At 45.1% G+C, this 26,187-nt stretch overlaps 1 protein-coding gene across 1 annotated transcript in view; it reads left to right on the top strand.

Moving 5' to 3' along the window:
- Positions 1–1,643: 1,643 nt before the first annotated feature.
- sec24d (SEC24 homolog D, COPII coat complex component) overlaps positions 1,644–26,187 on the top strand; it is a 339,975-nt gene continuing 315,431 nt past the window's right edge. The window contains exons 1-4 of the mRNA XM_070864059.1: positions 1,644–1,756; positions 23,118–23,318; positions 24,726–24,855; positions 25,999–26,147. Of these exons, the coding sequence (XP_070720160.1) occupies positions 23,168–23,318; positions 24,726–24,855; positions 25,999–26,147 (430 nt within the window). The 5' untranslated portion in view covers positions 1,644–1,756; positions 23,118–23,167. The remainder of the gene's footprint in view (positions 1,757–23,117; positions 23,319–24,725; positions 24,856–25,998; positions 26,148–26,187) is intronic.

Raw genomic sequence — 26,187 nt, forward strand, 5'->3', positions numbered from 1 at the left:
TGCTGCAACATACCAAGGGTAGCCATTTCCATGTGAAAGTTTATAATCTCGTCGCCAATTGTTATTTCCTGAGATGCTCTAGTAATGACTCCACGAGGCAATGTCTTGTACTTGAACTGTAGTGACCGTAGTCCTTTATTAGTTAACTCCAGAGTGAGGATCACACCTGGTGGCCTGCGTTTTATAATAGGCCAGACACACCTGTACAGGTAACCTACATGTCTCCACTGCTGTGCACTGTGGTGGCACACCTTGTGATAGTACCAACGGTAGCCATGTAGGATACATGACACTTAGGTGGCTGAACAGCCCAATACAAGAGCCACAGTTCCTGTCACAGGTGGGACAGATAGTGGTTGAGGGTAACGGAGGGTGGGACAGGTTTGCCGCACGCTCTTTCTGCTGGTGGCGGGTAGCATGCTGCGGGATGGAGTCACTTCGCAGGACTGGTTATGGTGGCCTGGAGGGCCGACCAAGCGCTGCGGGCACTCTGCGTCTCGGGGTCATCGAGGGTTGCCAGGTTGGCAGTGAGGCGTTGGCTGGATAGGGGTCTTGTAGCTGGGTCTTTGAGTGCCCTGGCGTTGATTTTTCTGCGGCATTGCTTCTGTTGCCATCATCGTTTTTTGGGCTATATTAAAGTTGATGACGGAACGGATTAGGTGGTGGTCCGTCCAGCGGTCGTCGACTCCTATCATGGCGCGGTGATGTGCACGTCCTTAGGCATCTTCTGTCTAAGCAGCCTGTGACTGGCACATGGTTAGAACTGCAGTTCAGTTGCACTCTTCTCCATTGAGAGTATTTGGTTAGACCAAATGAACAAAGATTGCAAATTCCAGAGGTGCATGTGGGTTTTTAAATGTCATATAATCAAGTGTAACACATCAGATATCACATGATGAAGTCTCCAAGAATACATACAACCAAAGTTGATAACCCAAGCCTGGAAAAATTGCATGTTCCGCCCATCCATTTTATTCCAGATCTGATAGAGGGGTCCTAAAACAGACGTTGGCCCCTTGAATATGCTGATCAGTGGTCTGACCACTGTTTTAGGCAGGCATCTCGGGCATTTCCGGGGGTGATCGGGCACACAGTGTTGCTCCTGGAAATTGGTGCCCCCCAATGTGAATTTTGAACCCAAACAACGGATGCTATGGGGACCAATTTCTGCCCCCCCCCTTTTTCCTGCTTCCCCATTGCCTCTATCTCTTCTGACTTCCCATTGTCTACCTTCCTCAATCTCCATAGTTTCTTTCTCCCAACTCCTGGGTTTCCATGGTTTCCCCATTCTCCTTCTTTATGCTATTTGAGTGAGGATGACGATGTTATCGACTTTATGAGAGTTTGTATGTGTCCCCATTCTCTGTCTGTCTCCCGCCTCTGGTTGCCGTGGTTTCTTACTGTTTGCCCCCTCCCGTTCCATGGTTTCCCGTGTTGGGAGTCTCTCCTCTCTCCCTCCCTGCCCCCGTTCCCATGGTTTCCTCATGTTTCTCCTTCTGCTCCCCTGTCTCCTCGGTTTCCTATTGTCCTTCAGCGCTGACGTGTGCCTCCCAGTGCCCTGAAGCCGCGCGTGCGCAGGCCGCGCGTGCCGTGCAGTGGGCGTGCGAGTGCCGGCGGCGGCTTCTTGACGTGGCACTTCCTCGGACAGTGGACACAGTGTAACACCGAGAGCAACCTCAGCAAAAGGACAAGAACCGGCTCAAGCGGCCAGCAGCAATTAAATAGCGTCCACCACCAGCAAGCAACCGGCTGCAAGGTAAATAGCAATCGTCTCTTTTATGATTTTCCATTTTTGATCGTATAATCATTTATTTTAAAGTGTGCTTATCTACTATGATTTTTATAATCCTTCTGCCATCAAACACTGTCATATGTTACTGCAGTAAACACTTCTTATGAATTATGCATTCCCTTGGAATAAAGACGGACTAATACATCAATTTTATATGCGTGGGTAGTTTGACGTGGCAATTCATTCACTGACAGAACTGATAACTGGTCTGAAGTGTCAGTTCTTCAAAGGGAAAGTAACACTCAGCTATCGCTGGTATTTTCTATCACACGGTACGGCATTTAGACAAATGCACGTTTTATGGAATTGACTTAATATTTTCATTCTCCTAATCTGTCATTTAAAAAAAAGTTTGCGTGCTTGAGAAAAAGTGAGGCCTTGCATCACTTAAAGATAGTGACAGTGTACAGTTGTGACATACCTACAGAAAGTATTTGCATTAGTTCCCATACGAAAAAGTCAAATGCATAATAAATTAAAAAATCAGATTTGTACGTTTGCTTTTATAAAATGTATGTTTTAAGTTTTTTTCATGTTTGTATCTCCCTTTCAAGATGTTTGTCACTATGACACAACCTTTCCAAGCTAGAAAGAAAGACTTGCATTTATATAGTGCTTTTCATGACCACAGGCCATCCCAAAGTGCGCTACAGCCACTGAAGTACTTTTGAAGTGAAGTCATTGTTGTAATATAGCAAACGTGGCAGCCAATTTGCACACAACAAGCTCTCACAAACAGCAATGTGATAATGACCAGATAAACTGTTTTTGTGATGTCAATTGAGGGATAAACATTGGTCAGGTTACCAGGGATACTCCCCTGCTCTTCTTCGAAATAGTGCCATGGGATCTTTTACGTCCACCTGAGAGAGCAGACTTGGTATGTCTTAAGTGAAAGACGGCACCTCCATCTGGAAAAATGGTTGGATTCACTCACAAAGACTATGTTTATCACAATCATCCACTTCACGTTTATCATAATTATTTATTTTATTTCTGGAATAGTTAGTAAGATTTACATTGTCATTTCTTTCCATCTGTTCTCCCCATTGTTTGTCCAAGATGGAATGTCTTGTTTCTATGCTGTACTCATTTTTGGTTGAAAATTAACAAACTCACCTGACCAAAGCAGGTGGGCTGGGAATATGGGTGTCTTTTATTCTGGATGTAAACCTGTAGTCTTATTGTTGAGAGGAAAGTGTGTCACACTTAGTCTACTATGCTGCAGCTGTATCATTTTAATATACCTATGTTGTGAAATCAGCTGTCACAAGTTACACCTATAGCAAGCCTAAAGTTATTGCACTACAATTCACCTATGTAACCATGTACCATCTAGTGCTTTGATACTGGTATAATGACAGCATATACATTTAAAAAAAAAACATATTCTGCACCCCACTGTAGGCAGCACAGAACCTAACCACTGTTGTTATGAGGTTGAATTATATATACAGTTGTCTCCAGAGCATTATATAATTATATACAGTGGAAACATAGAAGATCAAGATTATAATTGCAGAAATATGTCAGTGAGTGCCAGTGCATTAACTTCAGTATAGATGTATTGATCAACAATAAGCAATGATTGAAATTAATCTATATTAAGAAACAAAGATTTCTAGAAGGGTGCGTAAAATGAGTCCAATAGATGATCTTCATAAGGGGTATCTTCAGTCAACCAGCCATCGGCCCCGATTTTAACTTCAGGTGGATTCCCTGCTCAAGCCTGAGTTAAAATTACAGTTGGGTCTTAATGATGTCATAGGGCTGCAACATGCATATATAAAGAAAGATCATGTTGGCTCCGAGTGCATGTCAGGAGAGCAGCTTAAAATTGCAGATGTTGTGATCATGGCAGCTTCCGGACAGGTAAGAGCCAAGGTGATTTTAACTGCCCACCTGCCAGATTTCTGTTGAGCAAGTAGGTTTAAAATCACGCCCTCGCCCCCCTCCATGAGCAGGCTGGAAGTAAATACCATGAGACCTTGCATTATCTAATTTCTTCTGCCAACTGTTGAAGCTGTTCGGTAGGGTTCCCACTTCTCATTGCTGCCCAGTGATCCCTCCTAGAAAATCATGTGTGTGGAAGGAACATGCCTCCTTCCAATGGTAAATAATTTGATAATGCTGATTGTTTAGGTTGATGTGAGGAATGGGCACTGATAGAAAATTCACGTTTGCTACCACTCAGAACAAAACATCAGTATAATGTCAGCTGTGGCTCAGTTGGTAGCACTCTAGCCTCTGAGTCAGAAGGTTGTGGGTTAAAGTCCCACTCCAGGGGCTCAAGTTTCGGACGCCCACTAGAATGGCGCACATCGGAGAGGCCCGCCTAATTTAGAGAAGAAAAATTGCGCCGAATACTTACCTCACGATTCTCTGATAGCTGTAGGCCCATTTCCACCTCGGCGCTGCGCAACAGGAGCTGCTGAGGGTGGAGCTACAGCCCTGCGCCGAAAACAGTGCCGGCAGCTGCGCGTGTGCGCAGTGGAGGCTGCGCATGTGCGCAGTAGCTCCCGGCCCTCCCAGCACGTCCTATCTCCGGGGCGTCGACTCTATCCCAGGCCGAAGCGACGTCTCCCCTATCCCGGGCCGAGTGGCCTGTGCATCTTACCTCGGCGGCGGGGCCCGCCCGCCCGGCCTCTCGCTGGGGCGGGCCCCATCCGAAGTCCTCATTGGAGCCGGCGTCGGCCTGCGACCTCTCGCTGGGGACGGGCCCCACCCGAAGAGTCGCTGGCGGCAGCGGCCCGACATCGGTTGCATGTAGGCCCTGCCCAAAGTCCTCGGCAGGGCCCGGCTTCGTCATCAGTGGCGGGCCTCACCCGCCCCGCATCTCGCTGGGGAGGGCCCCACCCTAAGAGTCGGCGGCGGCGGCGGTGGGCCGGCATCTGCTCCATGCTGGCCCCACCCGAAGTCCTCGGCGGGGCCCGGCTTCGTCGGCGGCGGGGCCTGTGGCCTCTCGCTGGGGGCGGGCCCTGCCCAAAGAGTTGGCGGCAGTGGCGGCCTGGCATCATCGTCTTCCTCTCTCTTGCCCCCCAACTTCTTCTCTCGCTCCCCATCTTCTTCTCTCGCCCCCACCTTCTTCTCTCGCTCCCATCTTCTTCTCTCACTCCCATCTTCTTCTCTCGCTCCCCAACTTCTTCTCTCGCTCCCCAACTTCTTCTCTCACTCCCATCTTCTTCTTCTCTCACTCCCATCTTCTTCTCTCACTCCCATCTTCTTCTCTTGCTCCCCATCTTCTTCTCTCGCTCCCATCTTCTTCTTCTCTCACTCCCATCTTCTTCTCTCGCTCCCCCTTCTTCTTCTCTCACTCCCATCTTCTTCTCTCCCCCTTCTTCTTCTCTCACTCCCATCTTCTTCTCTCGCTCCCCATCTTCTTCTCTCGCTCCCAACTTCTTTTCTCGCTCCCCATCTTCTTCTCTCCCCCCATCTTCTTCTCTCACCCTCATCTTCTCTCGCTCCCCATCTTCTTCACTCGCTCCCCCTTCTTCTTTCACTCCCATCTTTTTCTCTCCCTCCCAACTTCTTCTCTCCCCCCATCTTCTTCTCTCACTCCCATCTTCTTCTCTCTCTCCCCATCTTCTCTCTCTCCCCATCTTCTTCTACCCCCCCCATCTTCTCTCCCCCCTTCCGCTCTTCTTCCCCCCCCCCCTCTTTTCCCCGGTGCTGCAGTAGATGAGTAGAAATAATTTTTTATTTATTGAGTGATTTTTTTATTTTTTTATTTTTTTATTTTTTGGATTGAATTATTGGTTTATTGATTTATTTATCATTTATTATTGATGATGGCTCTTTATTTGTAAAAGTGAAGTATTTAATGTTTGTAAAACCCCTCCCCCCTCCCCATCTTTCGTTCCCAAGCCTGATTTCTAAGTGTAGGCAAGGTTTTTCCGAGCGTACAATAATCTACACTTCATTCTAAGTTAGTTTGGAGTAATTTTTCCTGCCTAAACTTGCAAAACAGGCGTAAGTGGCCGGACACGCCCCCTTTTGAAAAAAATATATCTATTCTAAAATGAAGCTGTTCTAACTGACTCGAACTGGAGCAAACTAAAGGCCGAGAATTTCAATTTCTAAGATGCTCCATTCTAAACTAGTTGCTCCAAAAAAATAGGAGCAACTCAGGCCGAAACTTGACCTCCAGAGACCTGAGCACAACATTCTAGCTTGACACTCCATTGCAGTACTGAGGGAGTGCTGCACTGTTGGAGGTGCCGTCTTTCGGATGACCTCGTCTGTTCTCTAAAGTCGATGTAAAGGATCCCATGACAATATTTCAAAGAAGAGCAAGTGACTTCTCCCTGGTGTCCTGGCCAATATTTATCCCTCAATCATTAAAACAGATTTTGTGGTCAATATCGCAATTGCTGCTTGTGGGAGCTTGTTGTGTGCAAATTGGCTGCTGTGTTTCCTACATTACAACAACTACACTTCAAAAGTACCTCATTGGCTATAAAGTGCTTTGGTACGTTTTAAAGGCACTATATAAATGGAAATCTTTTTAACATCGTAAAACATTCCAAGGCGCTTCACGGGATTTTTTTTTTTGACACCGAACTACATAAGGAGATATTAGGACAGGAACTGGTAAGTTTTAAGGAGTGTCTAAAAGGAGGAGAGAGAAGTAGAGAGGTTTAGAGAGGGAATTCCAGAGCTTAGGGCCTTGGCAGCTGAAGGCATGGCCAGCAATGGTGGAGTGATTAAATTCGGGGATATGCAGAAGTCCAAAATTGGAGGAGTGCAGAGATCTTGGAGGGTTGTAGGGCTGGGGACAGGTTACAGAGATAGGGAGGGTGAGACTGTTGAATAGAAAAATGTCAGATGATGGAAATATCTTAAAAGAATGTTCAAATAAGAGGGTGAAAAGATGTGGGAGAGCCACGCACAAACAAAAATGGAAGAAAGAGGGAGAGTAAGTATGTTCACACATCAACCGATTCCGCCTCTTTGCAAATGCCCACCTTTTTCAATATTTCTACATTATTCTGTGCTCTTCCTCAAACTATTGGCATAATCTTGGTATTTGGGAAGCTAATGTTAAGTTCTCTTTTTTTGCTTCAGCACTAAACTCCTTAGTTGTCATTATGATATCTTCAGTGTCTCAATTTAAATAAAAAGTAAAGCAATAGAAATGGAAAAGATAAACAGATCTGCTGACAGCAATGTTTGCGATTGTAAATGGCCTTGGTGGAAAGGTAATTGAAATGGAAGGAGTAAAGGACAAGAAAGAAAAATGTGAATAGTAAGGCATCTTGCACAAATATCTGCACTGTTTGAGAACTGTTGAAAAGATATCAGCTATTAATCACATAAAGAAAAAAAATACTTACATTTATATAGCACTTTTCACAGCCTCAGGATATCCAAAAGCACGTTACAGCCAATGAAGTACTTTTTGGCGTGTAGTCACTGTTGTAATGTATGAAACACAACAGTCAATTTGCGCACAGCAAGCTCCCACCAACAGTAATGTGATACTGACCAGATAATCTGTTTAGTGATGTTGGTTGAGGGATAAATATTGACTAGGATACCAGGGAGAATTTCCCTGCTCTTAGAATAGTCCCATGAGATCTTTTACATCCACCTGCATCCACCTGAGAGAGCAGACAGGGCCTCAGTTTAATTTCTCATCTGAAAGGCGGTACATCTGACAGTGCAGCACTCCCTCAGTACTGCACTGGAGTGTCAGCCTATATATTTTTTGTGCTCAAATGACTTGAACACACAATCTTCTGACTCAGATGTGAGAGTGCTATCTAATGAGCCATGGCTGACACTTATACATCAATACTTTTTTGAACATCAATGCAAGAAAGGTAACAGACATGTAAAACTAGATATTTGACTTAAGTTAGCAATAAAAGATGTAATGCTGGAAGAGTCATTAAAGCAGGTGAAGAAAGGAAAAGCTTCAGTGGTATGTAGGATTCTGTTGAGTTACCTAAAGGTGGGAGGCTTGAGGTGGTGAAAGACTATCCAAACAGTGTGGCAAGTGAATAAAGTCAATATTTTCCAGAGTAGTTCTGAATAAATTCTGCATGACCTGGATGAAAGAATGTGGAAAAATCATTATGACTTCAAAATATGATGTATCTCATGTTGATACAGGTGAATGAAAATTATTGGCAGAACAGAAGATGTGTGTTGATACTGTTCAATATTAAGAAATAATGGCCTAGAAATTGGATTGCTCAGTGCCCGTTTGTTGGACGAAAAACAAGCGCTAAAGGAACAAATATCATACGTGGCAAAGGCACGGCCACCGCTATATTGGACTGTACTGCTTTCAGGTGTCCCTGGCAGCCTAATTTAAGTATGCAAAGAAGGATCCTGCACCTGCTGCAGGGTCACTCTGCCATATTAGGCAAACTCATCATAGCTTGTGCGGCTTAAGATGCAACACATTTCTTGTTTCAACAGTAGCCTAACGGAGGTGCTGGAAGAAACACATAAAGGTAAGTTTTATAAACCTACCTGAATGTGGAACGAGGTGGAGCTGGAGTGTTCCTCCTGGCTCCACATTAAATTATGGAATTTAATTTTTTGCCATTCAGTAGAACATAGGAACATAAGGAACATGAGTAGGCCATTCAGCCCCTTGAATCTGCTCTGCCATTTAATTAGATCATGGTGGATCTGCACCTCAACTCCATATCTCTTAATACTATTACTGAACAATGATCTGCCAATTTCAGCCTTGAAAGCTCCAATTGATCCAGCATCCACAACCTTTTGGAGGAGAGAGTTCCAGATTTCTACTATCTTTTATGTGAAAAACTGCTTCCTGATTTTGCTCCTGAATGGCCTAGCTCTAATGTTAATATTATGCCCCCTTTTTCTTGATTCCCCTAGCAGCGGTAATAGTTTCTTGGTACCTACCCTATTAAATCCTTTTAACATTTTAAATACCTGGATCAGATCATTCCTCAATCTTCTCCTCAAGGTATACAAGCCAAATTCCTCCCCTTTGTATTGCAACCTCCTTGAGATAAAGGCCAACAACCCATTTTCCCTTTTGATTGCTTTTTATTCCTGTCTACTCGCTTTTAAAGATTTGTGTACTTGGACTTCCAAATCGCTTTGCTTTTCTACAGTTCCTAGTTTCTCACCATTTAGAAAATACTCTGATTTATCTTTCTTGGGTCCAACGTGGATGAACTCACATTTGTCCACATTGAACTCCATTTGGCAAAGCTTTGCCCACTCACTTAATCTGTCTATGTCTCTTTGCTATGTCCTGCTCTCATCTGCATACTTACTGTCCCTCCTAACAAAGTCATCTGTAAACTGGGATATACCTTCATTGAAGTCATTAATAAATATGATGAACAGATTCCTGAGTATACCGCTGTCACATCCTGCCAATAAGAGTGCCAACCCTATTTTCACTCTATATATCCTACTTCCCAACCAATTTCCAACCCAGGTCAAAAGGCTACCTCCAGTTCCATGCGTGCTCATTTTTGCTAATAATATCTTGTGTGGAAGCTTATTGAATGCTTTCTGGAAGTCCGCTATCCATAGACAGTTCTTTATCTATCTTATTAATGACCACATCAGATTAGTTAGACATGACATAACCTTAACATGGCTCTCTCTGATCAGCTCATATTTGTTCAAGTGCTCAATCACTCTATCCCTAATGACAGATTCTAGTAGCTTCCCCACAACTGATGTTAAACTGACAGGCCTGTGGTTACCTGGGTTCTCTCTCCCACCCTTCTTAAATAATGGAGTGGCATTAGCAAATTTCCAACCTGACAGCAGAATTCCTGAATCAAGATAGCTTTGAAAGATTAAGACCATAAGAACACAAGAAATAAGAGCAGGAGTAGGTCTTTTGGCCCTTCGAGCCTACTTCACCATTCAATACTGTCATGGGCTGATCTGATCTTGGCCTCAACGCCACTTGCCTGCCTGTTCCCCATAATCCTTGACTCCCCTGTAGTTCAAAAATCTCTCCATCTCCACCTTGAATATATTCAATGACTCAGCCTCCAGAGCTCTCTGGGTTAGAGAATTCAAAAGATTCATGACCCTTAGAGAAGAAATTCCTCCTCATTATCATCTTAAATGGGTGACCCCTTATTCTGACACTATGCCCCCTAGTTCTAGATTCCCCTATGAGGGGAAATATCCTCTTGGTATCTACCCTGTCAAGCCCCTTCAGAATCTTATATGTTTCAATAAGATTACCTCTCATTCTTCTAAACTCCAATGCGTATAGGCTGAACCTGCTCAACCTTTCCTCAAAAGACAACCCCTTCATCTCAGGAATCAACCTAGTGAACATTCCAAGAACTGCCTCCAATGCAAGTATATCCCTACTTTAATAAGGAGACCAAAACTGTACACAGTACTCTAGGTGTGGTCTCACCAACGCCCAGTATAGTAGTAGCAAGACTTTCTGGCTTTTGTATTCCACCCCCCTTGCAATAAAGGTCAACATTCCATTTTGCCTTCCTAATTACTTGCTGTACCTGCATGCTAACTTTTGCGTTTCATGTACGAGGATCCCCAGATCCTTCTGTACTGCAGTATTCTGTAGTCTCTCTCCATTTAAATAATATTCTGCTTTTCTATTCTTCCTACCAAAGTGGATACTCTCACATTTTCCCACATTATATTCCATCTGCCAAATTTTTGCCCATTCACTTAACCTATCTATATCCCTTTGCAGACTCTTTAGGGTGGATTTTCGGTCTTCTGCCGCCCTTCTTAGTACCCCGTAGCGACGGCAATGGCGGCGGAAAGCACTTGCGCCTGGGCGGCCAGCATCCAGTGCCCCGCCAGGACATTCGGTGCTGGTTTCGATGGGGTATGGAGCATTACTGCCCAGAAATGGCAAGCCAGTGTGCAACATCCCTGGTTGCGACAGCGGCTCAATTTTTGGTTGCTGCCCGACCCTTAGCATTCCGTAGCATGCCCTGGTGGGAAAATACGCTGTAGGCATTCATTGCCTTTATGACTTGAGCTGTTTTGCATTTCCCAGTCCAAAATGAGACATATTGGGGTTGTTAGCACCTCCCCATTAACGCCCCCGGGGCAAGGATTGAAGGGGTCAATGAAAACCATTGCACCCTTCCATAACCATCTTATTATGCCTCATCCCAAATAAGCTCTCAAGACACATTAGAAGACCAGTTAATCCACATTTTATTCACCCTTACAGTGTGTGTAGTGCAGATGCATTCAGTATATTTTCCCCTATGGCTTCCTTTTTATGGCAGTGTATAGCATGTATGTTTTTCCTCCTAACCACATGTTCCTACTAAATGTCCTCAGCACTAGGAAGTGAATTGAATGTTAGTGGCTTCTAGGGATAAATGTGACACAGTATCTCATTGCACTGGGTCTGATGGCTCTGGAACTGTAAGCACCATGTATAATTTTGTGGTGGTTGTCTGGACCTGCACACTTTTTTTGAGATCGAGAATCATTTGAAGAGAGAGATAATGCAAATACAGATGTGGCTTTGCATTGAGCGACATTTCCACTATTTGCTCCAGTTCCTTCTATTCTCCTGTTGCTCCACATTCCCTCAGCATGCTCAGAGATGAGTGCAAGCAGATTGCTGGGCAGCAGTTGAAGCCGAACGTTGCATCTGACTCAATTTTATTCCCAAGATGCTGGATCCAAATAAGACAGAGTGCTGTAGGTTGAGCCCAAGGCTTCTAGAGCCCTAGTTAATGCATTTGTTATGGAAACTTTGCCTGAGATTAGAAACTCAACGAAGGAGCTATGCTGTAGACAACCCTGGTTGTCTGCAGTTCGGTCAGGTGATCATGCAGCCTTGACACAAATGTTTTGGAATCCTTCTTAGATACTCCTAATTGTGAAGGCTGCTTGATAAACTTTCAAATGACTGCATACACTGCAGTGAAACTGACGCTGAGCTGCCAAACCAGCTCTATGAGATACAAATCCCTGGGTTCAGCAGTTGAAGGAGTCCTCCAGTCATCCATCTAGTTCCACCTGCACTTTTTTCTCCTCGTGCTTTGTTTTTCTTTTTTTGCAATTCACTAATTGACCTCATGGAGTAACATATCTTGTGTTGATGTTTGCCTCTGTAGAAGAGGGGACTTGGTTGAGTCTGAATATCGGACTTTGCCACTACCTACCGTTGGAGCAGAAGAACATATTTTAAACTGCTGGTAGTAAAACATCCCTTGAAACAGCTTGAATGCCAAAACCTTCTAGTTTGTTATGCTGTAGTATATGCCTGCATGTGAGAGAGTGAATGAGTGAGTGCATAATGAGATAAAGAATGAAAAACAAAGGATGATACTGGCCATGAGCTTGGTGGAGGCATCAGACCTCGCCCTTCCCCACTCCATCTATAGCTTGCAACCTCAGAATCTCCAATGCCTCCCTGTAAGGAGTCAATGGTCTTGGAGTGACCGGTTTGGTCTGCATAGGCTACTGCCTGTTATGTGTGACCTTCTGCAAGCAGATAAACAACCTCCCCCAAGCTGCCATCTGACCCAGCCCACAATCCACATATTTCTCTCATTTCTCTTATATCATCTCTCGTGCCTCCTCTGAGCTCAGCTTGTCCATTAGACCTACTTTCTGCTCCCTTGACCCGATTCCTTCTAAACTGCTGGCACCCAACTTTCCTTCAAAGCCCCCATGCTAGCTAACATTTTAAATAATTCCCTCTCCTCAATTACTGTTTATCTCACTTTCAGAAGTGTCAGCATCACTCCCTTCCTCAAAAAACTCACCTTCAACCAACTCCTCTATCCTTACCGCCCCATCTCCAACCTTCTTTTCCTCTCCAAAGTTCTTGAACTTGTTGTCATCCATCTTTCGTGCAACTCAATGTGTGAATCTCTTCGATCAGGTATTCATCCCTGCAACAGCACTGAAACGGACCGAACTAAAGTAAAAATGATAATCTAGGCACGGGGCCAATGCTGCAAACGAGGTCCTCTACCCACAGGGGCCAGGAGGCCCTTCAGAAAGAACGATACAGGACCACAAAGTGACATCCAGTTGCTCAATGTGTAGCATCCTCTGAGTCAGATGTTTGTGGGTTCAAGCCTCACTCCAGAGACTTGAGCACAAAAGTCTAGGCTGACACTCCAGTGCAGGGGAGAAGAGCTGAGAGAGAAAGTGAGGCAGACTGTTAACAAAGACTGTTGCAATGAAGAGACAGTGAAGAGGGACGTCATCAAGGTGCAGATCAGTGATTGGAGTGTAGGCAGGTACAGCAGGAGTGGCGAGGTCGGGGCGAAGGAGCAGCGAGAGATTGTAGAGGGACGTGATCAATCTAGGAGAGGCATGAGTTCGGGGCCAGAAGAGGCGAGGGCCCAGGGGCCGCACGCAATACTGCGATATGTGTGCACACTAGGTCCGTGCAGCAGAGCAGGTCTCCAGTCGTCTTAGATAACCTTTGCCACTGGACCAAGACCTAGATCTATCAAGCCCGTGTGGTGGCTGGTGCGCAACGGCCACCACACGCTTTAAAAAATTCATGCACAGGCATCTTCCACCCTTCAGGATGTAGTTCAGGACCTGGAATATTCGGTCCTTCATTGAAACACTTGTGGACTCAATTCTTTTTTTGGCGTGGAAGCAAGTCATTCTCGTTTCGAGGGACTGCTTATGATGATGATGATTACAACAGTGGCTACACTTTAACAAAAAGCACTGAATTGGCTGTAAAGCGTTTTGGGATGTCTGGTGGTCGTGAAAGGCACTATATAAATGCAAGTCTTTATTTCATATCACCAAGGCCGTCGCTGCCAGCGTGTTCGCCCCCATGACCTAGCTCCAATGCCCAAAGAAGCTTCATGAACTCAGACCACTGCTCAAGTTCAGTGAATGCATCTTCAAAAGCCATCTCCTACCCACTGCACCACTAGCCCCTCACACTTCTCAATGCATGACTCCCTTGCCTCCCAATCATTAATCTATCAACAATCTGTATCAAACACGAGGTATACCTTCCATTCCTAGCCTCACCTTGTTAAGTATGCAATAAAGGTTCAAACTGAGTACTGTTTAACTAAGCAAGGTATAACCTTGGCTCTGCTTTATTTAGGCAAAAGTGCCTGACTCTCAAAATGGCTAGCCTTTTATACCTGAGCAGCACCATGTGCGTGCTGCTCAGTGACCTCCAACAATGACACCATCTGGTGGCTACAGACAAAATGTACATACATGACACTACCCCACTCTGAGATCTTATCACAGTCTTTCACGGGTTGAGATGGTCCGGTACTTTGCGCTCCCGAGTTGACCGTCTCAGTTCGATTCCAGCCTTGGGTGAGTGTGTGGGGTCTGTTGTGGCTGATGGCTGGATGACTGACTTGTTGGGGGTGGCAGTGGCCATGTCAGGAATTGCAAGTCCATTTTTATTGAACAAGTCCGTGATGAAAATTCCAGGTTCACTGATGACCCTTGAGTCCTCTGAAGACTGCTGGTAGGTGCGTTGATCGTCGATGGTTTCTTTGTCCAACTGTTCTGGCTCGTCTGTGTGCCTCAGCTTTGTCTGATCCATGTGTTTCCTGCAAGTTTGCCCATTCTTGAGCTTAATAATGAATACTCTGTTGCGCTCCTTGGCCATGACCGTACCAGCGATCCATTTGGGACCCTGACCATAATTCAACACATATACAGGATCATTAACAGAACTTTCGCGTAACACATTCGTGCGATCATGGTGCCCTTGTTGACTTTGTCTTCTGTAGTCAACATAATTATTTAAATCCGGGTGTACCAGAGATAGCTTGGGATTAAGACCTCTTTTCATCACGAGTTCAGCAGGCGAGACTCCTGTGAGTATGTGGGGTCTTGTCCTGTAGCTCAGTAGTATGCAGGACAAGCGGGTCTACAGTGACTCTTGGGTTACCCTCCTCATGCTTTGCTTGATAATTTGTACTGCATGTTCAGCTTGCCCATTGGACGCAGGCTTGAATGGTGCTGACTTTACATGTTTTATGCCATTAAGTTTCACAAGCACCTGAAACTGCTGATTGGTGAAGCATGACCCATTGTCGCTCACCACTATGTCAGGCAGACCATGTGTCACAAACATGACATTGAGATTCTCTATGGTTGCCGTGGACGTGCTGGATGACATGATTATGCATTCTATCCACTTCGAATAAGCATCCACCACCACTAAAAACATCTTGCCCAGGAAGGGACCTGCAAAATCTACATGGATCCTGGACCAAGGTTTGGATGGCCACGACCACAGACTCAGCGGCGATTCCACTGGTGCTTTGCTGAGTTGCATGCAAGTGTTGCACTGATGCACGAATGCTTCCAGCTCAGGATCAATTCCTGGCCACCATACATGGGACCTGCCGATGGCCTTCATCATCACTATACCAGGATGTGTGCTGTGTAACTCACGCACAAACTTCTCTCTCCCTTTCTTGGGTATTACAACGCGATTGCCCCACAATATGCAATCTGCTTGAATAGACAGTTCGTCCGTGCGACGAATGTACGGTTTGGCCTCCTCGCACATTTGCTTAGGTATGGCAGACCAATCCCCTTTGAGGATGCAACCCTTTACCACAGATAAAATTGAGTCCTGGCTGGTCCAGGTCTTAAATTGTTGAGCCATGGCAGGGGTTCCTTCACTCTCAAAAGCATCCATGATTAACATTAGATCCGCCGGTTGTGGCGTTTCCACCTCCGGTGTGGGCAACGGCAACCGGCTCAAAGCATCAGCACAATTTTCTGGGCCAGGTCTGTGGCGAATGGCATAATCATAGGCAGATAATGTCAGCGCCCACCTTTGGATGCAGGATGAAGCATTGGTATTGATACCTTTGCTCTCGGAAAACAATGAAATGAGCGGCTTGTGATCGGGCTCTCATTCGAACCTCAGACCGAATAGGTATTGATGCATCTTTTTAACATCGTACACACACGCTAAAGCTTCTTTTTCTACCATGCTGTAGGCTCTTTCTGCTTTAGACAGACTTTTGGATGTATACGCGAAGTTTCCCCGGCTCATTGGCTTGTTGGAGTACGCAACCAATTCCATATGACGATGTATCACAGGCCAAAACTAAATGTTTACATGGGTCATAATGTACCAGCAGCTTGTTTGAGCAAAGCAGATTGGTGACTTTCTCGAAAGCTCTATCTTGCCATGCGCCACACACCCAGTTGTCGCCTTTTCTCAATAGCATTTGCAGTGGTTCTAGTAAGGTACTCAATTTAGGGAGGAAGTTACCAAAGCAGTTGAATAGACCCAGGAACAAACGCAGCTCCATGACATTCTGCGGCTTGGGTGCATTCTTGATGGCTTTGGTTTTCACATCAGTAGGTCTGAGGCCATCAGCGGCGATTTTCCTCCCGAGGAATTCGACCTCCGGGGCCATGAAGACACACTTCGAACGTTTCAGTCTGAGTCCCACTCGATCCAAACGCAGTAGAACCTCTTCCAGGTTGTTCAGATGTTCCTTGGAGTTACGACCGGTGATCAGGATGTCATCTTGGAATATGACGGTTCTGGGAACGGACTTCAGTGGACTTTCCATATTCCTCTGTAATATTGCTGCAGCCAAGCGAACTCCCGAAAGGGCACCTGTGGTAAATAAACAGTCCTTTGTGCGTGTTAATGCACGTAAGTCTCTTCGATGTCTCGACCAAATCCTGCGTCATATAGGTCGACGTCAAGTCCAGTTTTTGAACGACTTCCCTCCGGCTAGCCTCGCAAACAAGTCATCAGCCTTCGGTAATGGGTATTCATCTTGTTTCGAAACCCTGTTGATCGTAGCCTTGTCGTCTCCACAGATTCTAACTGTGCCATCACTTTTCAGCACAGGAACAATGGGACTGGCCCATTCATTAAATTCGACCGGTGATATGATCCCTTCATGCTGGAATCTGTCCAGTTCAATTTCGACCTTCTCCCTCATATACGGCACCACCCGAGCTTTATGATGGATGGGTCTTGCATCTGAATCCACGTGGATCTGCACCTTGGCTCCTGTGAAGTTGGCGATACCCGGTTCGAACAGTGAGGGGAACTTGCTCAATACTTGGGCACCTGTATCTTCCTCCGATGACAAAGCCTTGATGTCGTTCCAGTCGCATCTGAGTTTCTCCAACCAGCTCCTGCCGAGCAGCGTTGGGCCATTGCCTGGAACAATCCACAGTGGTAACGCGTGAACCGCACCGTTATATGACACATTCATTTGTGCACTGCCAATCACCTTTATCAGTTCTTTGGTGTACGTACACAGCTTGATATTAACAGGGCTCAGCCTGGGCCTCTTAGTATCCCACAGCTTATTAAATGCCCTCTCATTCATGATCGATTGACTCGCCTCCGTGTCCAATTCCATCGATACCGGTAACCCGTTAAACTTCACGTTAATCAAAATTGGTTTACTCTTGGTTATGAAGGAGTACAGTCCATACACTTCCTCCTCTGGCATCTCGGATTGCGTATCTGGATCCGCGCTAGTCTAACTCTTATCCTCCACGTGGTGTGTCGCAGCTCGCTTGCTCATCTGTAGACACTTGCGCCGGAGATGCCTCACTCTCAGACAGCCTTTGCAATGATATTGCTTAAATTGGTAATGCTGGTGCCGAAGATATCCCCCACAATGTCAACACAAAGAAACATAGAAAATAGGTGCAGGAGTAGGCCCTTCGAGCCTGCACCACCAGCTGATCATACCCCATTCCTGCTTTCTCTCCATACCCTTTGATCCTTTAGCCGTAAGGGCCATATCTAACTCCCTCTTGAATATATCTAACGAACTGGCCTCAACAACTTTCTGTGGTAGAGAATTCCGCAGGTTCACAATTCTCTGAGTGAAGAAGTTTCACCTCATCTCAGTCCTAAATGGCTTACCCCTTAGCCTTAGACTATACCCCTGGTTTTGGACTTCCCCAACAACAGGAACATTCTTCCTGCATCTAACCTGTCCAATCCCGTCAGAATTTTATATGTTCCTATGAGATCCCCTCTCATTCTTCTAAAGTCCAGTGAATATAAGCCTAGTCGATCCAATCTTTCTTCATATCTCAGTCCTGCCATCCCGGGAATCAGTCTGGTGAATCTTTGCTGCACTCCCTCAATAGCAAGAATGTCCTTCCTCAGATTAGGGGACCAAAACTGTACACAATATTCCAAGGTGTGGCCTCACCAAGGCCCTGTACAACTGTAATAAGACCTCCCTGCTCCTATACTCAAATCCTCTCACTATGAAGGCCAACATGCCATTTGCCTTCTTCACCGCCTGCTGTACCTGCATGCCAACTTTCAATGACTGATGGACCATGACACCCAGGTCTCGTTGCACCTCCCCTTTTCCTAATCTATCACCATTCAGATAATATTCTGCCTCCGTTTTTGCCACCAAAGTGGATAACCTCACATTTATCTATATTATACTGCATCTGCCATGCATTTGCCCACTCACCTAACCTGTCCAAGTCACTCTGCAGCCTCTTAGCATCCTCCTCACAGCTCACACTGCAACCCAGCTTAGTGTCATCTGCAAACTTGGAGATATTACATTCAATTCCTTCGGCCAAATCATTAATGTAGATTGTAAATAGCTGGGGGCCCAGCACTGAACCTTGTGGTACCCCACTAATCACTGCCTGCTCTTCTGAAAAGGACCTGTTTATTCTTACTCTTTGCTTCCTTTCTGCCAACCAGTTCTCTATTCACATCAATACATTACCCCCAATACCATGTGCTTTAATTTTGCACACTAATCTCTTGTGTGGGACCTTGTCAAAAGCCCTTTGAAAATCCAAATACACCACATCCACTGGTTCTCCCTTGTCCACTCTACTCGTTACATCCTCAAAAAATTCTAGAAGATTTGTCAAGCATGATTTCCCTTTCCATGCTGACTTGGCCCGATCCTGTCACTGCTTTCCAAATGCGCTGCTATTACGTTTTTAATAATTGATTCCAACATTTTCCCCACTACTGATGTCAGGCTAACCGGTCTATAATTACCCGTTTTCTCTCTCCCTCCTTTTTTAAAAAGTGGTGTTACATTAGCTACCCTCCAGTCCATAGGAACTGATCCAGAGTCCATAGACTGTTGGAAAATGATCATCAAATTCATCCACTATTTCTAGGGCCACTTCCTTAAGTACTCTGGGGTGCAGACTATTAAGCCCCAGGGATTTATCGGCCTTCAATCCCATCAATTTCCCGAACACAATTTCCTGACTAATAAGGATTTCCTTCAGTTCCTCCTTATCGCTAGATCCTCGGTCCCCTAGTATTCCCGGAAGGTTATTTGTGTCTTCCTCAGTGAAGACAGAACCAAAGTATCTGTTTAATTGGTCTGCCATTTCTTTGTTCCTCATTATAAAGTCACCTGATTCTGACAGCAAGGGATCTACATTTTTCTTCACTAATCGTTTTCTCTTCACATACCTATAGAAGCTTGTGCAGTCAGTTTTTATGTTCCCTGCAAGCTTACTCTCGTACTCCATTTTCCCCCTCCTAATTAAACCCTTTGTCGTCCTCTGCTGAATTCTAAATTTCTCCCAGTCCTAAGGTTTTTTGCTTTTTCTTGCTGATTTATATGCCTCTTCCTTGGATTTAACACTATCCATAATTTCCATTGTTAGCCACGGTTGAGCCACCTTCCCGTTTTATTTTTACACCAGACAGGGATGTACAATTGTTGAAGTTCATCCATGTGATTTTTAAATGTCTGCCATTGCCTATCCACCGTCAACCCTTTTAAAATCATTTGCCAGTCTATCCTAGCCAATTCACGTCTCATACCATCGAAGTAACCTTTCCTTAAGTTCAGGACCCTAGTCTCTGAATTAACTGTTTCACTCTCCATCTTAATGAAGAATTCTACCATATTATGGTCACTCTTCCCCAAGGGGCCTCGCACAACAAGATTGGCAAGTAATCCTCTCTCATTACACAAGACCCAGTCTAGGATGGCCTGCTCTCTAGTTGGTTCCTTGACATATTGGTCTAGAAAACCATCCCTTATACACTCCAGGAAATCCTCCTCCACTGTATTGCTACCAGTTTGGTTAGCCCAATCTATATGTAGATTAAAGTCACCCCTGATAACTGCTGTACCTTTATTGCACGCATCCCTAATTTCCTGTTTGATGCCATCCCCAGCCTCACTACCACCGTTTGGTGGTCTGTACACAACTCCCATGAGCGTTTTCTGCCCATTGGTGTTCCGCAGCTTTACCCATACAGATTCCACATCATCCAAGCTAATGTCCTTCCTCACTATTGCGTTAATCTTCTCTTTAACCAGCAACTACCACAGAAAGTTGTTGAGGCCAATTCACTAAATATATTCAAAAAGGAGTTAGATGTAGTCCTTACTACGAGGGGGATCAAGGGGTATGGCGAGAAAGCAGGAATGGGGTACTGAAGTCGCATGTTCAGCCATGAACCCATTGAATGGCGGTGCAGGCTAGAAGGACCGAATGGCCTACTCCTGCACCTATTTTCTATGATTCTATGTTTCTATGTAACTCTACCCCATCTTCTTTTCCTTTCTGTCTATCCTTCCTGAATATTGAATACTCCTGGATGTTGAGTTCCCAGCCTTGGTCACCCTGGAGCCATGTCTCCGTAATCCCAATTACATCATATCCGTTAACAGCTATCTGCGCAGTTAATTCATCCACCTTATTATGAATGCTCCTCGCATTGAGACACAGAGCCTTCAGGCTTGTGTTTTTATCACTCTTTGTCCTTTTAGAATTATGATGTCATGTGGCCCTTTTTGATTTTTGCCTTTGATTTCTCTGCTCTCCACCTTTCCTTATCTCCTTTGTACCTTTTGCTTCTGCCCCCATTTTACTTCCATCTGTCTCCCTGCATAGATTCCCATCCCCCTTCCGCATTAGTTCAAACCCTCCCCAACAGCACTAGCAAACACTTCCTCCCAGGACATTGGTTCCGGTCCTGCCCAGGTGCAGACATCCGGTTTGTACTGGTCTCACCTTCCCCAGAACCGGTTCCAATGTCCCAGGAATTTGAATCCCTCCCTCTTGCACCATTCCTCAAGCCACATATTCATCTGAGCTATCCTGCTATTTCTACTCTGACTAGCACGTGACACTGGTAGCAATCCTGAGATTACTACCTTTGAGATCCTGCTTTGTAATTTAACTCCTAGCTCCCTAAATTCAGCTTGTAGGAACTCATCCCATTTTTTACCTTTATCATTGGTACCTATATGCACCACGACAACTGGCTGTTCACCCTCCCCCTCCAAAATGCCCTGCAGTCGCTCCGAGGCATCATTGACCCTTGCACCACGGATTCTGAAGTCTCAATTGCGGCCGCAGAAACACCTATCTATTCCCCTTTCAATAGAAGCCCCTACCACTATAGCTCTCCCACTCTTTTTCCTGCCCTCCTATACAGCAGAGCCACCCATGGTGCCATGAACTTGGCTGCTGCTGCCCTCCCCTGAAGAGTCATCCCCCCCACAGCACCCAAGGTGTTGTATCTATTTTGGAGGGGGCTGACCGCAGGGGACCCCTGCATTACCTTCCTTCCACTGCTCTGCCTGATGGTCACTCATTCCCTATCTGCCTGAGTAAGCTTTACCTGCCGTGTGACCAACTCACTAAACATGCTATTCATGACATCCTCAGCATCGTGGATGCTCCAGAGTGAATCCATGTGCAGCTCCAGTGCCACAATGCGGTCTGTCAGGAGCTGCAGCTAGACACACTTCCTGCACACATAGCAGTCATAGACACTGGGAGCGTCCCTGACCATCCACATAGCACAGGAGGAGCATGACATGGGTCTGGGCTCTCCTGCCATGACTTAACTTTAAATTAACTTAATTTGGCAACAATGTCAAATGTTACCTACTGATAAGGAAATAAAAAGAAGAAAAAAAAGATTAAAATACTCATCAATCCACCAGCCAATCACTTACCCGCTTGGCTGTGACGTCCCCCTTCGATTTCTTTGTACTTCTTTGTTTTACCTTCTGCCCCTGTACCAGCTGGCCCCCAATGCTCTGCCACCACTCTGACTTGCTGCCGCCATCCTTTAACCTCCCGCGCTGCTCCTCTTGCGATGCTGGCCCCTTGGACTGCCAGACGGAGAAGTCGGATACATTCCCACTGGCGGACTTTGGGTAGCCACAAGTTTTGCGAATGCAGCCGGATAGGCCCTGTCATGTACCGCTCTGCCGAACGCCGAATCAATTGCATTTACAGTACTTGCCGAGGTTTGGTTCTTCACTGCTATTTGCTTTAGTCTCCTTCTATCGTCATACATGATTGAGCGATCTGGAAATTTGTCCAGATAATAGTACACCAGATAATAGTACACCAGATAATAGTACACCAGAGTACAGTGGGACCTGGGGTACTGGTGCAGGAAATTGTCCAGATAATAGTATACCAGAGTACAGCGGGACCTGGGGTAATGGTGCAGGAAATTGTCCAGATAATAGTACACCAGAGTACAGTGGGACCTGGGGTACTGGTGCAGGAAATTGTCCAGATAATAGTACACCAGAGTACAGCGGGACCTGGGGATACTTGTGCATGAAACACAAAAGTATAGTATGCAGGTACAGCAAGTGATCAGGAAGGTCAATGGTATCTTAGCCTTTATTGCAAAGGGGATGGAGTACAAAAGCAGGGAAGTCTTGCTACAGCTATACAGGGTATTGGTGAGGCCACACCTGGAATACTGCGTGCAGTTTTGGTTTCCATATTTACGAAAGGATATACTTGCTTTGGAGGCGGTTCATCGAAGGTTCACTTGGTTGATTCTGGGGATGAGGGGGTTGATTTATGAGGAAAGGTTGAGTAGGTTGGGCCTCTACTCATTGGAATTCAGAAGACTGAGCGGTGATGTTATCGAAACGTATAAGATTATGAGGGGGCTTGACAAGGTGGATGCAGAGAGGATGTTTCCACTGATGGGGGAGACTAGAACTAGAGGGCATGATCTTCGAATAAGGGGCCGCCCATTTAAAACAGAGATGAGGAGAAATTTCTTCTCTCAGAGGGTTGTAAATCTGTGGAATTTGCTGCCTCAGCGAGCTGTGGAAGCTGGGACATTGAATAAATTTAAGACAGAAATAGACAGTTTCTTAAACGATAAAGGGATAAGGGGTTATGGGGAGCAGGCGGGGAAGTGGAGCTGAATCCATGATCAGATCAGCCATGATCTTATTGAATGGCGGAGCAGGCTCGAGGGACCATATGGCCCACTCCTGTTCCTATTTCTTATGTTCTTATGTTCTTATAATGGAGGTTTCAGAGTGACAGGATCTGGATTGTTCTGTAATCTGTTAAAATATAACTTTGTATTTGTCCCCCTCCCACCCTCCCCAACTAGGTTTCTCAAGGATCTAGGTTATTTAAGGAATGAGCATATTCTGAACAAAAATGAGTCAACAAGGTTATGTTACAACACCGCCTTATTCTCAAGCTCAACCTGGAATGGGAGGATATCCTACTGGTTTTGGTTCAGCAGCGCCACAGCCTCATTACGGCCACTATGGTGGAACAGGTCAACCATATTCTGCTGCTCAAACAGGTAATGTGTTTTGAGAAATAGTCTTGAAAAAAGTTTAAAATTATGTCCTGACCCCGTACCTCCGAGTGACCAGGCTAGCAACAATAGGACACGCAGGCACTGAAATTCCTGAGCCTGAGAGGGCAGATGGGAGACTTAAGTCTGGAGGAGGGAAGGGGGGGTGGTGGGGTGGTGGGGTGGGAGGTTGTGTGGGGAGGGAGCGCGTGGGGAGGGAGTGGGTGAAAGGGTGAGGCCAGAATTTTGGGATGGACCTGCTTCTGCCCCTGTTTTGTTTATAGTTTGAGAAATTCTACTGGGAGGTAATCGGGCACTTTTTCCACTTCCTCCCTTCCATTGTTATGTAATTCAAAGACTGTCAGGAGGGTGAGTCCCACCACATATCCCACCAATTCCACCTTTACTAGTTGCTTCAGTTTATCAGTGTAACTGAAGAGGAAATTCAGAATATATAATTTTAGCTAATTATTATTAAGGGGTGTTTACTGCTGACTTTAAAATCTCGTCGCTGCCCTGACCATATTCAGAAATTGCAAAGAAATCTCCATCCTCTTTGTTGCCATTTAGCATCATGTGCCCCACCAATGACAGCGATAGTAGATCCCACATTGGTCTCATCACCTTAGAACTCATTTTAGTGTGTTGACTCCAGGGGTCTGCCTAAGAAGAAGATTTAGCATCATATTTAATGGGAGAGCTATAGCTATTATTCCCCTTATAAAGAATACAAGAAACAATGGGTCTGAGAGCAGAAGAATTAACAATTTAGAAGTTACTTATTCAGGAGTTTTAGGCCAAGGTTGAATTACCTTGGTCTATCTGGTATGTTTGGTGGTTGAGATTAAGCAATAGATTAATCATGATGTTTAAATTGATGTCAATTGATTGCTTGAGATTTAGACACACTTTCTGAGAGTCTGCCTGAACTGTCATCTCACAGTTCCCAGAAGCAGCAGGGGTGAGCAGGGAGCCAGCAGTTTGGCTCCCATTGCATTGTAATTCTGTCGGGAAATCAATGTAATTTGAACAGAAATTCCAAACCTTTATTTTTGTGTCAAACGTTAGAGTCTACTTCTCATACAACAAAGTTGCTTAATTCAGATTATTTCTAACACCAAATCCCCACTTTGCTGTGTCATTTAAATTATATAATTCAAATTAATACATCATTCAAATGTTTGTAGCACAAAAAGTGTCTTTGAATTGTCAGGAGTAGATTGTATTGTATCTGTAGAATTGAAGAAATCTAAAAACCCAGAAAACCTTTTAAGTTTTTCATATTTGTGGGAAAATGTATTGTTTTACATTGCAGACTTTTTACGTGTATTTATTTTCTATGCTTTGTTACTGTCTTCAAAAAGTTTAGTTATCTAAGTATAGGCTTGTGTTAATGGATGTTTCAATTTTTAGGGCTTTTAAAACCAGCATCATCACCTCATGGACCTTCAGTTTCTGCTGGTCATCTGCCACCTGCTCCTAGCCAGTTTGGCCAAACTAGCCTCCAGAATGGAATATATAATCCTGGAACCCAGATGCCAAGGTATTTGCCACAACACACAATATAGCATATGCAGAACACCATTTTATACTTGCACACTCTGTGCCTCGTTTTTATAAAACTGAATAAACCCTGCATATGTCTTAAGAGAGTGACCTAAGCATGCTGCATTACTTTTATAATGGTGCACCAGAGGTTTTATTGCATAACCATTTGCCTCGAATCACCCTGCCCAGTATTTTATAAGCTGCATAACCATTACATCTTGCAGAGTGCAGGGCTTGATACTATAGCAGGTTTCAGTTTTTTCAAAAGTGCACCACATGCCAAAAAGTTTAAAGTTAGATTTTCAATAAAATGTATGTGTATTAAATTGCGGAGTAACATTTGTACTAAATCTCCCTTCTGCGCAGGCGAGAGCTTGGGTAGGGTGGATGGGGGGGAAGAGAGAGAGAGCCTGGCGAGAGGGGGGGGAGGGAAGAGAGAGACACAGGTGGGGGGGGGGGGGATCGGAGGGGAGAGAGGGAACTCAGAGAAGACGGATCACATTCTTCCTACCTCCTGATGCGTGCAAGCTCGGTGCATGTGTTACAAGGGACATCGTTGGGATGGATGAAATCCAGAAGTCACGACACTGTCACAAGTCACTTCATACCCAATAACCCTATTAACAATCTGCACACAATGCCCTATCTATGAGAGGGGGAGGGGGGGGTGAAGGGGTTAGGTCTTGCACTTGGGTAAGTATCTTCAACTGGTGGAGAGATGCACTTACGTTGGGGTAATGGACTTCGGCTGTGGGAGGCAGCACATGTGCTGGGGTAAGGGTCTTCAGCTGGCGGAGGGATGTACTTATGCTGGGGTAATGGACTTCGGCTGGAACTTGGTGGCTTATGGGGAGATCTATCCTCTGTGGCTTCTGAAGTAAAAATGGATCGAATTACAAATTGGAAATTCACTCAGAACTTGGGCTGGGCGGTTCCAGTTACACATTCCAGAGGAACTGCAGGGTATGGCTTATCCACCAAGGGGACCAATCAGAGAAACGGCTGCATTTCAGTTAGTACAAATAGATGCATCATTAAATTGCCCAATATTGAAGAATGGATTAAAAGTAAACTGATTGGGGATGACTTAGTAGTTATGATCTTAATATTTTATTTTTTAATATTTATTTAATTCCAGCTATGCAGCTCCTTCTCCAGGCAGTGGTCAGACACCTTCCTTTCAATCCCATGGTTCCCACCCGCAGTCAATCTACCAAAATACTGCACCACCTGTATTCACAGAGCAAGTCACTAATCAGCTTGGTGCCATGCAAATAAGTGGCTATGGTGAGTTTTTTTTATGAAGTAACATAACAAACCAGTTGAA

This window comes from Pristiophorus japonicus, chromosome 2, assembly GCF_044704955.1.
Source record: "Pristiophorus japonicus isolate sPriJap1 chromosome 2, sPriJap1.hap1, whole genome shotgun sequence".
NCBI lineage: Eukaryota > Metazoa > Chordata > Chondrichthyes > Pristiophoridae > Pristiophorus > Pristiophorus japonicus.